At 39.7% G+C, this 17,533-nt stretch overlaps 1 protein-coding gene across 4 annotated transcripts in view; it reads right to left on the minus strand.

The window, feature by feature from the left end:
* PARD3B (par-3 family cell polarity regulator beta) overlaps nt 1–17,533 on the minus strand; it is a 924,313-nt gene that overhangs the window by 377,832 nt on the left and 528,948 nt on the right. For all 4 annotated transcript variants that reach the window (XR_010380651.1, XM_031451950.2, XM_064485062.1 and 1 more), the window contains exons 12-14: nt 14,499–14,669; nt 10,168–10,300; nt 3,357–3,456 (exon numbers count right to left, since the gene is read on the minus strand). Coding sequence is in view for 3 of the 4 variants with exons in the window: in XM_031451950.2 (XP_031307810.1) it covers nt 3,357–3,456; nt 10,168–10,300; nt 14,499–14,669 (404 nt within the window). In the remaining variant the exon portion in view is untranslated. The remainder of the gene's footprint in view (nt 1–3,356; nt 3,457–10,167; nt 10,301–14,498; nt 14,670–17,533) is intronic.

Below are 17,533 nucleotides of genomic sequence, written 5' to 3' on the forward strand. Positions count from 1 at the left end.
TCACCGCCAAGGCTTGAAACCCTTCAACGCTTCTCCACTGCTTTCTGGAGAAGGTGGCGCTCACAAGGCATGGCAGACAATGCTTTCCTGTTGATTCCTCCCCCAGTGTTCAGTGATCAGCCACCCTGAACACACTATGCATTTCCCCTCTCCCATCATTTGGTTTCCCTACCCTAAATTGCCCGTCCCACCAATTCTCTGCCTAGTAAATTCCTTTCCATCCTTCAAGAAACCTTTCAAACATTCTCTGTCCTCTAAAACCTTCCTCGACACCTGCAGGCAGAGTTAGTGGCTCATTCTTCTGGGCTCCAGCAGCATTTTGCATCTACTGCTCAGCAGGCTGCTTCCTAAGGATCCGTGTGTGTCTGTCTGTTCAAGAGGACACTGTGTTCCCTGCGGGCAGGGACCCTTTACAATCCATTCAAGTACCTTCAACAGTGCCTAGCTAAGAGTTCCATGAATACTTCTGAATGGGTAAGTGAGCAAATGAATGGCAATAATCAAAAAAAGACTAAAGGAGACTCAAGCCTGAGAAAAGTTACACTTTTGATTGAAAAGAGCAGTTCTAGTCAAGGGCGAGAATGGAGTCTAAACACAGTAGTTTAGGGAGGAGGAGGGTGAGAAGGAGCTGGAAGTTACTGGTTCACACTATGTGATATTTACAGCAGTGAGAGCCAGTATAGGCTTTTTTTTTTTTTTTTCCCTTTTCCCCAAGATCATGGAGAAACATGTTTTACTGCAAAGAAAAGGGAAAAAATCTGTGGAGATCCTGAAGCAGCCAAAAAGGCAGTTGCTAATTCTCAGTAATGTTCTCTCTGAAATATCCCTGAACTGTCTTTGTCCCCTGAAGATTTCTCACCAGGAAGTTTCTCCCCATCCTCCCCAGCACAGGCCCTCAGTATCTTCTACTGCAACTGCCCCCAAAGGGATCCACAGAGTCTCTGGCTTCTAGCAGAACTAACTCTCCTCCATTTATCTAATCCATGTTGTACACAACTAAAACCTGGATCTTATCTGCTGAATCCCCTACTGTAAGATTTTACTATCTGCCAGATGCAGTCTGTCTTCTCTGTCCCTGCACTCTGGACTTGATCAGCTGGCCAGTCAGCCAGGATACAAGTTGCCCAAATCAACTTACTTTCCCATCTCCATCTGTGCCTTCTGCCCTTCCCTCTCTCTGAAACTCTCTTCCTCCTTGGGTCTTCTAGGTCCACCCTTCTACTCGTATTTTAAGGTTCAGCTCAAGTGTTACTTTTTCCTTAACATGTTCCCTGCTTCCTCTGCTTAGGAGCATTCCTCTCTCTGCCTCAGGTGTCCAGAGCAGTTTATCTACACCTCCTGGCTAAGGTCACTTTGTACCTTATGTTCTAGTTGTCGCTTTTACCTAGTAGCCCACCGTCTTTTTGAGGGTCGGGTTTCCTTTTGGGTTCCTGGACCCAGTTTTAACGTGTGTTGTGGGGGTTCCCCCACACCTCCACTCTACCTGGAGAAAGCACCAGGTCCCACAGGTTGAGAGCTCAGCCCTACAAGACAGCCCCCCACGCTCCACTTCAGATGCCATCTGCAAGCTCAGGTTGTCACCTGTACTTCAGACTGACCAGCTATAGACTGGAGGTTCCAACGACCCCTCCTTGAACTTCAGATGCCAATCTCAAGTCCAGGTTGTCACCCGTAGTACTGACCAACTGGCTATAAATCAGAGGTCCCCAAGACCCACTCCTGGGGTCTGATTAATTTTCCAAAGTAGCTCACAGAACTCAAAGAAATATGTTACTTACTAGATCACTGGTTTATTATAAAGGATATAACTCAGGAACAGCCATATATAGAACTGCATAGGGCAGAGTATGTGGGAAGGGGATCTGAGCCTCCAGGCTCTCTCTGAGTACGCCCCTCTCCCACATCTCCACATATACACCAACCTGGGTTGAACCTTGTCCTTCTGAGTTTTTACGAAGGCTTCATTACATAGCATGACTGATTAAATCACTGGCTATTGTCAACTGATTCAATGTTCACCTCTCTGAGTGAGCCTGAAAGTTCCAACCTACTAAACACAAGGTTGGCTCTACTGGCAACCAGTCCCCTTCCTCAGGTGCCTCCAGAAGCCACCTCATTAACATAAGGCACCTTTATCAGCCTTGATACTTAGGAAATTCCAAGGATTTTAGAGGCTTGGTGCCAAAAATGGAACTAAGACTAAATACATATTTATTACAAATAACAGTATCACAGGTTTATATCTGACTTATCTCTGCAGTCTTCCAACAGTTTCACTTACATACCTTGGATAAACGGTTAAGTAGAATGAAAGAAATTATTTTTAAAATGGGCTTTTTAATGCTACCAAACTGTCACGTTTGATTCAGGATTGAGGCAGACAATGGAAATGAATGAACAAAATTAAATGCGTCCAGATTTTCACTCAAGAAACCTCTAGAGATACTGATCTAGAAAATTATTGTGATTATCAATCTAATTCAAGAAACTGTACTTTGAGTAAGATGGCTGACTTCAAAAATGTAAGAATCAGAGATAGCTAAACACAGGTAAGCTTCCAGCTGATAAGCTAGCTATACTCTTGTTATATTGCTTTATTTTTAGACGATTGTAATAAAAAGCATAATAGGAATGACACAAGCATTGCGGCAAGAAAAATGAAAAATTTTCACAGGATTATCATGAGACACAGAACAGAATAAAATACACAGTTTTTAACAGGCATAATAAATATAGAAAATAGCAAAGGGACAAGTTAATGATTTTTAAAACTCATCAGAAGAACAAAATCTATGAATTCTACTAGTCAAAAGGTGTGTATGCTTAGTAAATCTCTCTCTCATGCTTGTGTGATTCTAAAAATTATTGATTTTTTGGTTTCTATTACAGAGTGGATATAATATCGGGCACTTGTTTCAATAGTTTAGATTATATATGGTGGTGCTTTAATTTTTAGATTCCATTAACTTCCTTGGAATATCTATTTTAAAAATACTTTTAGGGTTTGCCAACTACAAATGAGAAAAAAAAATGAAGCTTATGTCTTCTCAATTTTGTTTTATACCTTAACAAATAACTTTTCTTTGAGTTCCACCTTTCCAGTTTTTAACATGGTAAAAGCAAATTCAACAATTTTCCTAAGTACTTTAATAACATACGATGAATTTTAAATTCCAGGAAGAAAAATACGAACAATCTCAGCTATTAATATTAGCTATGAGAAGCTTTCACTGGAAAGGAATTATAGATACTATGAGATTTCCATTCTGGAAAGAAATAGAGTTAAAATAAGGTTGCTGCGTTTTCCCAGAAAAACCATAACGGGGAACATTTACAATATATCATTTTATCGATACCTGTGGCTGTAATCTTCAAGGCCCAATTCCAGAACGGGATTTGGTGGGGGAGAGGGTGGTGCTTTGCTCTCGGCCCATCTGTCATTGGGAAGCAAGAGCTCTATAAACAAAGAACAAATGAAGCTGTAGTCAGCGGCAGGCAGACCTGTTCAGTGCCTGGTTCTGTTTCAGTCCATCTCTCAGACGCAATTTCACCAACACAGAAACCAACCCTGAAATGAATTAAGTCCTCATACAGAACTGAAGGATTCAACGACATCTAATACAGCCTGAATGAGGAGACCAAGCCGGCTAATATGTTTTTGTGCTGGTGACCTGCTGGCAACCCCAGGCAAGTAAAGCCCAGTATCTTAACTACCTTTTCCCATCTAGGGAAGGCGGACATTCATTATCTGTGATCTGTGGAAGATTAACAAGCCATTTCTTTTATGACTTAGCATTTTTGTAAACAGGACCCTATAATAAATGCTCTGGATTAGGTGGTGATTTAAGCATTTGCCTCAGTGACAAAAAATGCTTAAAAAAATCATGAGATAAGACAGTATATCCACTCACCATTAGACACCGTAGTGGTAAAAAAAAAAAAAAAAAAAAAAAAAAAAAAAAACTCCATTGCATCTGTGTTGTAGTGGAAAACCCTGGGTTTGGGGCCTTGGAAGCAAAAGACTGGGGTCAGAATCCTGGCTTTCCTCCCTACTAAAAATGTTTGCTTTTTCAGTCTATTCTACATGGAAAAAAATAAACATGCATACTGAATACTACAATAACTAGTTAACAAGTAGAGTCTGTTGAGATCTTATTGTGTACCACACATTGAGCTAAGCATTATATACATTATGGCATTTAATGCTCATCATTAATGAAAATATTAACTAACGTATGAAAAAACTATAGAGCATCCTGGTTAAGAGTATGGTTTGTGGAGCAAGGCTGCATGTTTCTAATCACGGTTCCTAATGCTGGATGAACGTGGGCAAATTAGTCAACTTTGTAGTCTTGTAGTAACCTGTAATGAAAATGAATATATGTATGTTCATGTATGACTGAAGCATTATGCTGTACATGAAAAACTGACACAGCATTGTAAACTGACTATAGTTCAATTAAAAAAAAATTTAAAAGAACAGTCTAAAAGCAGGAGTCAGCCAACTTTGTCTGCAAAGGGCCAGATTGTAAATATTTCATCCTTTGTGGGTTACAGGATCTCTGTTGCAACTCTTCAAGTCTGTCACAGCAGTGCAGAGATGACCACAGACAGTACATACATGAATGGGTGCGACTGTGTTCAATGAAACTTGATGCACAAGGCCAGCTGGCAGGCCGGTCTGGGGCCAGGGCCATAGCTTGATAAGCCTTAGTCTATAGTCGCAAACTCTATTGCCCTTCTACCCTTTTCTGATCTGGCCCTGGATGGATGGAATCTTTTCATTACAGGTTACTACAAGATATTGAATAAAGTTTCCTGTGTATATAAGTACACATTTTTTATCTATTTTATATATAGTAGTTAGTATCTGCAAATCTCAAACTCCCAATTTATCCCTTCCTACCCACTTCCTCCCCTGGTAACCATAAGTTTGTTCTCTATGTCTATGAGTCTGTTTCTGTTTTATAAATAAGTTCATCTGTCTTTTTTATTTTTTAGATTCCACATGTAAGTGATATCATATGGTTTTTTTCTTTCTCTTTCTGGCTTATTTCACTTCAAATGACAATCGCCAGGTCTATCCCTGTTGCTGCAAATGGCATTATTTTATTCTTTTTTATGGCTGAGTAGTATTCCACTGTATAAATATACCACAACTTCTTCATCCAGTTATCTGTTGATGGACATTTAGATTGTTTCCGTGTCTTGGCTGCTGTAAATAATGCTGCTATGAATATTGGGGTGCATGTACCTTTTCAAATTAAAGTTCCCTCTAGATATATGCCCAGGAGTGGGATTGTTGGATCATATGCTAAGTCTATTTTTAGCTTTTAGGGAATCTCCATACTGTTTTCCATAACATCTGCACCAGACTACATTCCCATCAACAGCCTAGGAGGGTTCCCTTTTCTCCACACCCCCTCCACCATTTATTGTTAGTGAATGTTTTAATGACGGCCATTTTGACTGGTGTGAGGTGATACCTCATTGTAGTTTTGATTTGAATTTCTTTGATAATTAGCAATACTGAGCATTTTTTCATGTGCCTATAGCCATTTGTATGTCTTCATTGGAGAATTGCTTGTAGGTCTTCTCGGCATGTTTCTTTTTAATTATTAAGTTGTATGAGTTATTTATATATTCTGGAAATTAATCACTTTCAGTCTCCTCTTTTGCAAATAGTTTCTCCCATTCTGTAAATTGTCTTTTTGTTTTGCTTGTGGTTTCCTTTGCTGTGCAAAAGCTCCTAAGTTTAATTAGGTCCCATTTGTTTATTTTTGCTTTTATTTCTATTGCCTGGGTAGACTGCCCTAGGAAAACATTGCTGAGATTTATGTCAGATAATGTTTTGCCTATGTTTTCTTCTAAGCGGTTTATAGTGTTTTGTCTTATGTTTAAGTCTTTAAGTCCTTTTGAGTTTATTTTTGTGTATGATGTGAGGGAGTATTCTAACTTTGTTGATTTACATGCAGCTGCCCAACACCATTTGCTGAAGGGACTGTCTTTACTCCACTGTATATTATTGCCTCCTTTGTCAAACACTGACCAGAAGTCTGTGGGTTTATTTCTGTTCCATTGATCCATATGTCTGTTTTTGTACCAACATCATGCTGTTTTGATTACTGTAGCTCTGTAGTATTATGTGAAGTCTGGGAGGGTTAATCCTTCAGCTTCACTCTTTTCCTTCAGTATTACTTTGGCAATTCTGGGTCTTTTGTGATTCCACATAAATTATAGGATTATTTGTTCTAGTTCTGTGAAAAACGTCCTGGGTAATTTGATAGGGATCGCATTAAATCTGTAGATTGCTTTGGGTAGTGTGGCCATTTTAACAATATTAATTCTTCCAATCCAAGATCATGGGATATCTTTCCATTTTGTTAAGTCATCTTTAATTTCCTCAGTCGGTGCACTGCAGTTCTTTAAGTATAGTAAGTTTCACTTCCTTGGTCAGATTTACTCCTAAGTATTTTAGTTTTTTGGATGTGATTCTTGAAAATCATATCAGCTTCGTATTCATCTTTGCAGCCTAGTGCATTCTGCACAATAGAAGTATCCAATAAACTTCAGTCAACTGAAAAGTATAATTCAATTTCTGACCACCACTGCAGAGGTAATGCCTTGTATGCTACAGATGGGTGGATACATGCAGGTTCCTGGGAGGAGACACATTACAAGTAATTACACTATTATGTGTCTCTTCAGAGGACCCTGGGGAACATGATCTGGTGGGACAGGACATAGAACCAAAACATTTGATTTGGGAGAAGGATGAAAGGCCTGGAGGAGATCTTAGTGGGTGGTTCTGGGCAGATGTGGGGCAACGGGTGACTGAGGCAGGGGCTGGAGTTCATCTGAACTGAAAAGGGGGAGGAGGCAGGGGAAGAGTACAAATGGAGATGAGAACAAGGAAGAGAGAAGGAATAACAAACCAGAGGCAAACTGTGTTTAGGCTATTACGTGGCCCAGGGTGAGATCTGCCAGCAAGATTCTTCAGAAAATGCAGTGTTTGTGCACTTCATTACCATTCAAATGCTTGATAGGATTTTATAGTAAACCGCTGGGACACAGCCTCCATCCTTGTTACTGTCTTGGAGCACCACACTCACTCCACTGAGGGCATTGCAAGCAATTCTCCCACATGAATGTGAATTTTCTGGTGTTAACAATTTCTACAAATGTTAGTTCTAAAAATGCCTTTTCTCTCTAACAGTTTGACAGGAATATGTATATATATAAAAAATAACAGTGGAACCGTGGGTGGTATGTACTATTATTACAAAAATAGGTGGAACACAGTGTCTCAACATTGGATTTTTAAATATACAAAGGAAAGGAAGAAGGGAAGAAAAAAAACTTAATGTTTTGACTGTAACAGTTCCTCTCTTCACGAGACATTCTATTTCGTCAAGCTAATCTTGTTTTTCTAAGGGGGCTCCTTAAAAAGACTTGGTGGTGGGGAGACCACACTCACTCAGTGACCTATCGCCACCTCACGTGCATCTGAAACTCAGGAGCACTCAGTGGTTCTAAAAACTGAAGATGATATTAACATCACAAAGAGGTGATGATCATGATATTCTTCTACAGAATCATGTTTATAAATTCAGTTATATATATCTTGGGTTTCTCAGTCAACAGGCTTATATTAAAAAATAAGAGCATTTCATCTATTGGCCTCTTACAATTAAAATGCAATAAATCTATGCTTTGATGGGACTAATTCTTTTTTTCTTTTTGAAATTATTTTTTTTTGTCGTAAACTAAATACCACATAAAATTTGTCAGTTTAACCATTGTCAACTTATATAATTCAGGAGCATTAATTATTTTCACAATGTGCAAATATGACTATTATTTATTTCTAAAACTTTTCATCACCCCAGACAGAACCTCTATAACCATTAAGCAGTCGCTTCCCATTCTCCTCACCCCCAGTCCCTGGTAACCTCTAATCTACTGTTTCTATGAAATTGCCTCTTTTAGATATTTCATATAAGGGGAGTCACACAGTGGTTATCTTTCTGTGTCTGGCTAATTTGACTAAACATAATGTTTTCAGAGTTCATCCATGTTGTGGCATATATCAGAACTTCTTTTCCTGGCTAAATAATATTCCATTGTACAGATATACCACATTTTGTTTATCCATTCATCTGTTATTGGACACTTGGGTTGTTTCACATTTTGGATAGGCCTAATTCTTACAACTGAGGATTGTATCACAGATCCACAAAGAAATGAAAAAGTGCTTTTTAAGATATAAATCAGAAGAACTGGATTTTTGTTGTTACCTTAGAAAATCAAGGTGGGAGGAAGAAGTGTAACAGGGACCTTGTGGATCACAGATGTATGTCTTAGGAGAAAGGGGAGAGACAGAACTTCCCAGTGGTTCTGTGCCTAAAGGACTCAAATTCTTCAGTGGAAATACAAACTCTCAACATTCTACTGAAGCTCCAAAGTATCACTGCATTTTATTTTTATCGTGTGTCTTGAGTGGACTTTATTATTTAAACTTTTTTTTCCTAAGTGTACCCTTTAACTAGTTCTCTTGAAGTTCCAGAGAAGGCTCTTCTAGTGTGGAAAAAAAACTTTTTGTTCCTTCTCCAGGTTCTCCTGCTATTGTGACTGAAGGGCTCAGGAGATCTTGCTTCTGTCAAGAACATTTTTAATTTTATTAAGATGAGAAAAGATACACTATTTCTTTCTTTCTTTTTTTTTTTTTTTTCCCTGATACTGACTGTGTCTTTATCTGACATAAAGTCAAGTCAGCTTCTAATGGACATTCTTAGCATCAGATGAAAGGACTTCAACAGTTTTAAGAGGCCAGTGTAAGACAGGGCCCACGCCGTGGTTTAGGGAATGAACTTGAGTCAGAGAGACAGGGGCTGTCTGCAGGTTCTGCAGTGATTAGCATACGGTCTTGGGTTAGTAACTTACCCTCCTCTCTGACTATTTCTGCATCTGTAAAATGAGGAGAATAATATTCCCCACTCTGAGTGTGCGTATAAACTGCTTAACACAGTATCTCACAGACAGTCCACATTTAATAAATGGTCACAGCTGTTGCTCCTCTCACTGAAATGGAGGAATTCAGAGGAAAAAACTCTGATGAAACAATTTAATTCTAGAGGAACCTCAGATTAACAAGTCTCAGAGTTCAGAAACTGTTCCCACGTAGCTAAATTTTGGTGGCCTCATAAGTGTAAACAAGGAATTGAGCACGTAAACAGCATCTCCTCTCAACAGACGGCTGAATGAGAGCCTGCAGAACATTCAATGGCACAGAAAGATGTTCATAATGTGCTATTAATTTTTAAAAAGTTCTTAAACATTATATACAGTATATTTCATTTTCATTTCATTTTATGTGCACATATCTACATGAAGGAAAAAGTTGAATTATATACATAATGTTACTGATCAGTATTTTTAAGAGACATAAATACGAGTAACATTAAATTTTCTCTTTATAGCTTTTCTCTTAATTTTCCGTAATGGTTATCAATTGCTTTTGCAGTCCAAAAAAATGAAGGTAACCAAAGAAAGGAGATGCGGGGAAATAAAGACTTTGTTGGCGACCTAAAGTATAATTTTTGAAGAAAATTCGTTTTTTTACACGTAGAACTCTACTCAAAAATGTGATCCATACAAGGTAACGAGGAAAGACCGAGTAGGGAGACAGTATGGGAACATTCCAACCATCACATCTTGGTCTCAGTTCATGGTGTTTACTGCACTTGGAAGCAAGCATAAATCTGTGAACTGTGTTATGACCATTTTATGGTTTAATACTACACCATCTATTTTGTAAGGTTAGCAGTTATTTACACTTGGTAACTTCGAATATTAACAGACTGTTTGAAAAAATAACAGTTTGCCGTTTTCTTTCTCCAGGCGTGGTTTGTTTTAAACATAACCCTCCGTGTTTGGGGCAGCAAGCAAAGAAACTGTCACTTAGACTGGAGGCAATGCCAGGAATCTGCTTCACAACTTGTGAGTCAGCTCTCCCACCCATTTCTGTGTTCATGACTCACAGTAACAAAGTCTGCACTTAGTCTAATTAATTCCCCTTTGTTCCTTTAGAAACAAACAAACAAACCAACAAACACTCTCGTGTTTTCTGACACCACTTGCAGTAGTCGAAAATGGATGGAATCTTACCTTTGGGTCTGTCTTGTGGACTGTAAGTGCCCAATGGATGCAGTGCACTGTTATCATTTCTCCTGGAGGTGGTTGTAGCGTTTTGACAGTTCTCAAAGCATGGCTTAGAAAGTGCCCCGCACTCTGCCTGCTCCTAAAGGATGAAAATAAATATTACATTGGCTTTTTAAATATGTCCCAACTTGGTCAATGGAAGCAAAGTGAAAGAATGATGAATTCATGAATAATCTTTCAAGAATCTATTGCACCTAAGTCCTCAACTGTTGAAAATCAAAATGGCCCTATCAGTTAAAACATCTTTGAATACAAGATAAAAAATACTGACACTGTGGTGTGAAGGATTAGGAGTGCTGATAGCCAACACAAAAGAGGATTAACTTTATTATTCTTTCCCGCCACTTACAACTGGCTTCTTTCAAATCTTCTTCCATCTGGGAGTACAGCTTGTGGCAGTGTCAACATAAGATTACACTTCATGCCAAGGGTGTTTCTCTGCCAACCAGCTGGTTCCTCTCTCTCTCCCCCTTGGCAATTGAGTGCATATGCTCGAGGACAAGTCAGAACCAAGGCAGGTTTGCCACTGAAATGCCATGAGTGTGTCCTACTGCAGACACCGGACCTTTTGGCCAGGAGCTAAAACAAGCTGCTGTGACCACGCCCGACAGTGGTTCTCCTGTGATTTCTTTTTCCTCTCCCCCTACCCCATATTTCCCCCTTCTATTTTGATTTTTGACAGTCTGTAAAAAATTCACAGTTTCCTTAAAACTGCTATATCCACAGTGACACCCGCACAAGCCACAGTCCACAGGTGCTGAAGAGCCAAGAGGAGAGGGCCGACTGCAGAGAGGTCTGGTTCCTGCTCTCGAGGACTGAGGCACAGAGAACTGGGCCGTGCGCTCGCCCGTATTAAGCATCTTCCTAACAGATTTTAAAGAAGTAGTTAAAAAACATAGATCTGCTCCTCAAAGCGCTTTCCTTCCGAAAAAGAGCATTTGGCCCAAACAATGCATTTGATTTATACTTTCCTCTTTAGTTACAAAAATTCAGTCTCCTGCTAGTTAAACAAAATATTTAAAACATTCAATGCAAGCAGTCTTCATAATTAAAATGTTTTCAGCTGCTGAAAGTTCTTGAACTTTTTGTCAAGGCTTATCACACCTTCTCCACCCCCAGTGTTACCCTTTGCCCCTGTCCCGTTAGTCAACCATTCGGGTGCAGACTAGCCCCGAATCGCAGCTAGAGCCCTGGCAGGCTGGGAGGTAGGACTTACCTTGCATAGTCAAGTGCTCTGGTTTAACAACAACAACAGGAACAACAAAAAAATTTTCCCCAGCTCTTTGATAAATGACACAATCGATATCCCAACAAGTGATCAGTAACCAGCCTAATTAAAGTATTCAGCCCGTAAAATAGAGCTGTCACGGGGCTCCCCATTAGTGTCCTGGCCAATAAAAAACATAATGGATTTTTAAACATATTCTGCTGCCACCAAGTTGAGCTTACAGCGGGGAGGGAAATGTTTTGGGGAAAGGAAAAAAAAAAGCAGGTCATAACCCATTTTTTAATACCAAGTCTCTAGGCTCAAATAGAATTACAATTGAACTTCAAGCTCATCCTTTGAAAAACATGTTTCTGTTTAAAATGATTCTGATTCAATCAAGGGCTCATTATGCATTCTTCACGAGGTCCTCATCAAAACTGTTTACGTATCTTGTACATCTGGGTAATGTGGGAAAATACCCCAACAACGATATATTTTGACTTTACTTAAGTAGCGCCTTCATGGTTTGTTTTTTTTTTTTTTTGATATCAATATAATGTTCAAGTAACCATTTTGGTATTCTTCCCAAATCTAACTAATTGATTTCCCTGAATGTATGAGCCGTGCTGAGGCCTTTTTCTAGGTTACGGATCCTTTTTATTGTACCTGAGGGTGATCGCTGTTCCACAAGAGAATTCTCCAGAAACACGAGCACACAGCATATGCTTTGACACAGTAAAACAGATTTGGGAGATCAAATAGCTACAGATTTTTTTTTTCCAATTTAATAAAGATTAGCTGTATATTAGGCTTCTGTCTTTACATGAAAAAACACTCTTTAATCTTCACGGGTGCCATAGAGATTCTCGCTGGCTCTGAGAGCCAAGGGCCTGCTCATCCCCCGTGGAAAGCATGTAAATATTAGGGAAACTAAAAACAGATCTTGTTGAAATGTCCTCATAAAAACTGCTTTTTGTCCCATTTCTTATTCCCAATAGATTCCCCAATGAACTACATTAATCAGACACCCCTGAGGAGCGGTAAGGAACTAAAATTTTAGTACTTTCTTCTGATGGAGTTATTGTCAACCCAGACCAGAATGTGATAATTAAAATGAAAACATCTGAAGTAAAGTAGAATGCAAATAATAAAGTGTCTCAACTTGATGAGTCAAAACAAAAAACACCTATCCACAAAGCATTCATAGATTTTAAAGAGATGTAAAACGAGGGAAGGTGAGGGTGGGGAGGCGACTCTTTAAGCAACCACATTCATTTTTCTTTTTCATTCTTTTTCTTTTTGCTATTTGCACAGATATGAAACTCTAGAGCAGAGTAATCCAGACTTTTCTATTAGACGAAGTATCTTTGCTCCAAGAAGTCTTAAGGGAGATCTAAAACACAGATGCATGGGAAGGGGTGACTTGGGCCCGCAGGCCATCCTTCACACCCGCCTCCAACAACGGGGTTCCATGGACATGTAGGGCTCCAGAGTAACAACCAGATTCATCCAGAAAGAAGCCAGTTCTCTCATGGTAGCAAGCAAGAGATGAGAGTTTTATGACTATGTACACAAGTAAATCCATTAAATATTCATGGCAGCCTCTCTGTCACTTAAGCAGACACAAATGTGGGAAACGAGTTGGCTCATTATATATAGTCTCCAGTAATTGGCCAATTTACATTTATTTAACATTTACAAGGTTATGTTCAGAACAGTAAAAAGGTACCATTATTCCCTTCCAACAGCTGATAATGTAACAAAGTAAGATATAGTTCATATGTTTACTACTTCAGCTTAGATACTCTCAGATGCAGTAGGTCTCAGATGAAACTTTTATTCCTTCACACAACAATATTTAGTAAGTGTCTACTAGGTGCTGGGAAGTAAGGATGTATCAATGGATAAAACAGACAATAGAACTGCTATCACCAAGTACTGAGCACTCAACTCTGTATGTCTACAGAGCCAGGAAATGGACAACCTGGGATTTTAACTCAAGTAATCCCAAACTCTAGAGCCCCACCTTTTAACCACTCTGAGCTCCAACTACTTTCTATTCTTAATTTGAAAATCCTTACATTTTTAAAAATTTTAAGTTGAATGTATTATTAAAACAAATATTTTATATTAGTTTATTTTTAATAGCATTCTGTTTTAAGTCTGCATATTACTGTATTACACAAACATCATCTGTCCTTAGAAAATAAATGTGTGATTCACTAATGTTTTCCTTAACTCCTATTATCAATTTTTCTTCTTACCTTTTCTTAAAATAATTTTAAGGCGCATTTAATAGGAGAAAATAGTGTTTTAGGAAAACTTCATATTTATGACAAATAAAATAATGTATTTATATAAGGATATAAGTATGTAATATAAATATAATAATTGTTTGTAACGAAATGTTTAGGGATATCAGCATTCAAGACTATTTTAAGCTTACATTTCACGGGTAAGTAAAAATATTCCTTACATTTAAAAATCCATAAAGTAACATGATAAAAGATTGCAAAACTATTTAAAAACATTTATTTAATAAAATGAAAGGTAAAGTTTGCTTAACAGATCAAATTTTAAATCAGTTAAGTCCTAGATCTATATTACCCAGGTATACATCTTGGGGGCAAACAGAGAACACTAATTACATTATAATAACCTGCACATTAAGAACTGTACACATCTGGTTAAAAACTTTCTAAAGTATGGACACTGTTAGCACATCACTCAAAAAATATATAACATGTTCTATGTTTTAATGCTTTGCTATGTAAGTAAGACCTATTCATGAAGTCCAGAGCTCTAGAAATTTCTGGGGGGAAGAACTAGAATATATGGACTTGTTGCACTGGATAAATTACTGCATTTATATGCACATTTTTTACACCTTCTAGTTATACCTAAAATACACAACCACCTGCTTGCCACAGATACTCATCTGAGCACCCCTTGGGCATATTTTTCCGATTTCAGAATCCGGACGAGTCTAGCTACTGCACTAGTGATGGAAGCTGCCATGCTCTGGTGGCTGTCTGGGCACTCTGCTGGGGGAAATGACGATTTGCATTACCTCCACTGGTCTCTCTGGTCTCCTCAGAATCACCAACTGGATCATCCCTCGTATGTTCCCTTCCATGGACATTGATCGCCGGAGTGTTTCCATAGCTTCGTGGTTAGACTTTCCCAAAAGAGATTCCCCATTAACTGCAATCAGCTGGTCATTCATCCGCAGACGGCCATCCTAGGGCAGAGGAAAGAAAAAGAGTGTTAAATGGAGAAAAGCATGGTGATGACATGTGGCTGTTTCAGGGAAAAGGTCAAGTTTATAACGAAAAAAAGAAAAACCAAATTCAGCTATTAGCAAGGATTTATTTTCTATGGCAGCAAAAGGCCCTGGACTTCATCAAATTGTCACAAATACTAACAATAATGAACTGTGTGGAAGTGTATTTTAGAAATCTTAGAGTCTTGAACTGCAGTAATTTAAACATTTGTATAAGGTGCCTTACCTAAATCTCTGCTAAATAAGCCAGCCTAGCCTGATTCTGCCATTTGCTCTGGCAGTGACCACACTGCTGACTCAAGGAGAGGGGATTTGGAGGCAAAAGGAAGTGGTCCTATCACTGGAAACACGGGCTTGCATTTTCAGGCACAGAGAGAGATCACGCTTAAAGGTTGCGTGCTTGACAGGAGAAATGTGTCTCCCAGATATTGTTGCTAGCTCTACTGAACAGTGCTGAGAAAAAAAAAAAAAAATCTCACGTAATGTTCTCTAACACAAGCAAAAAGTTGCTAGTTGGCAAAAGAACACAGAGGTGTGTGATGCAGGACTAACCTGCTATGATGCCGTCTGGCAGGAACGCTTGGCAGAGGGGACTGTTTTGTGCAGAGGCTCTGACCGATGAGTACTTTCACCAGCACGTGCAGGAAGGAACACCATACAGCAAAGAGCACACGGAACCTGGGCTTGCAGATGGGCGGCCTGGATTCTAGTCTAAATCACTGCGAGACACTAGTCATCTTCAGCTAGAAGTCTCTCCCAAGCTGGCATCTGAAGCAGTAACTAAGCAAACTGAGATGCCAGCCCTTCCTACAGAAGAACTGGAGGGGAGCACAGCGTGACTCCCAGCATGCAGCCTGGAAGGAAAAAATGCTGCAAACACTGACAGTCAGGTTAGGCACACGCGTCATACCTGTTTTACACGAGGGTGGAGATTTCTCGCTGTGCGGCACAGATGCAGTTTTAGGAACATTACGATGCCAGCACTGCTGCTAATAAACTTAACAGAAATACCAGTGGGCGTGCAGAACAGTTTTTCCATAGATTATCTCTCGTTCCCACAGAACTCAAGAAGTTAAGCAGATCAATGCTTTTACTCTTGCCTTTTTCTTTACAAATAAAGACACCGAGGCAGGCAAGTGATGTAACTTGGCTCAGATCACAAAGGAAGTCAGAGCTAAACAGACTTAAGTTCAAGTCTCACGAACCGTGGCTCTTCAGTTTTTCTGCTCGTTCTCCGTTTGTTATCTGTCTGTAGACTACAGTTGTGCAACACTAAAACAGGCAAAGGGAAATACTCAAGAGTTTTTGCAGTTAGAAGTATCTGGGATCCATGGTCAAATTAACAGAATGAAATATAAAAGGGAAAAAAAAAAAGAGAGACTTCCCGAAGAAATGAGAAAAACAGACGTACAATGAACAATAGGACCAGCCAGACAGCTCTGGGGAGAGCAGCCCTGTGGACAAGTTGATAAACTTTGACTAATGCAGCAGCAGATGGTCTGAGGAAGTCCCTCTGCCGACAGCGGGGAGAGGGGGAGTGGGGAAAGCTGCTCGGCAGAGCTGCTGCCTTCGTGGGGATGCACTGCACATGATTCCCACTGGACAGGGTGTTGGCCACGCAGGTGCTGGAGGCCACCCAAAGGAGTGTACGCTGTTCAATGAACAAAGCTGAGATGGCAGGGCGTGGGGATGGGCCTGAGGGGATGAGAAGGGGGTAGCATCCAGCTGTAAAGCGTCTGCATGCACTGCCTCGACAGAGCCTAACGTCCTCTCCCTTCCTCGTGTTTTCCCACTCCACTTAACCTTTACCCCGATTCAGAGTGAAATTGGAAATGAGCTTTACAGAAAAGGCCAAACAAGAGAGGAAACACTTCACTTCCCTTATCTCACGGTGAGACAACCATAATGGCTGTGTCAAGTGAAGTGAGACACTTTACTCCAGCAATTATTCTGTTCTTTCATGGTGTTTAATGGAAGGAGGACGACTGGGCTGCATCTTGAGAAAGTTGGGAGGGTCACTGCGCATCTTTTTAGGAGGACTGGAAACCAGCGTGTGGTTTTTAAAGAGGAGGAGGGAGCAGGAGAGTTGGATCAGGATCCCAGCTCTGTTAACAGGAAACGAGGTCTAGTGCTGGACCTGGAGAAGCTCAGTTTGGCAGGACACCTCATCCTCTAGCAGAGGAAGAAGAGAGATGAAAACTTAACGGGTACGTCTAGAACCGAGGGAACGAACTCTGAGCGAGATCCCACTGGGAACCTTCTCTGTGAAGTACGGGACAAGTGAAGAGGTAAATAAGAGACAGGGAGATGTAGGAAAACACTTTAAAACCTAAAATAATCTCTCACCAATGAATCTTAAGCACAAACTTTTATTTTCAGCTACTTCCCAGTCTCAAGCATGTGGAACTACGTTGAAGTAGGACACGTTTGCTGCATCCAAGTCCAAGACAAAAAAGCAGGTCAGCTCATCCCAGGACAGGCAGGATTTTTTTTTTTTAGAAGACATTCACATTCACAAGCATCACTGGAGAACTGCAGGTGTGATAGAAATCCACATACTCTCATTTTTAAGCTTGGCTGCTCTGTTGCTATTTTTACTTTTCCTTTAGAAGATAAATGATGGGTAATTCCATTCATGGTGGTGCCAGTAAGCACTGCATTGTCCTAACATTTAGAATATAATCACCGAATTTAGAGCTGGAAGGGTCCTTGAGAGATCATGTGGTCTAGCCTCTTTTGTTTATAAATAAATAATGTGATGCCCAAAGAGGATGAGAAACAATTTATTGCACTCCTCAGAAACAGACTCGCAGACATAGAAA

This window comes from Camelus dromedarius, chromosome 4 (genome assembly GCF_036321535.1).
Source record: "Camelus dromedarius isolate mCamDro1 chromosome 4, mCamDro1.pat, whole genome shotgun sequence".
NCBI lineage: Eukaryota > Metazoa > Chordata > Mammalia > Artiodactyla > Camelidae > Camelus > Camelus dromedarius.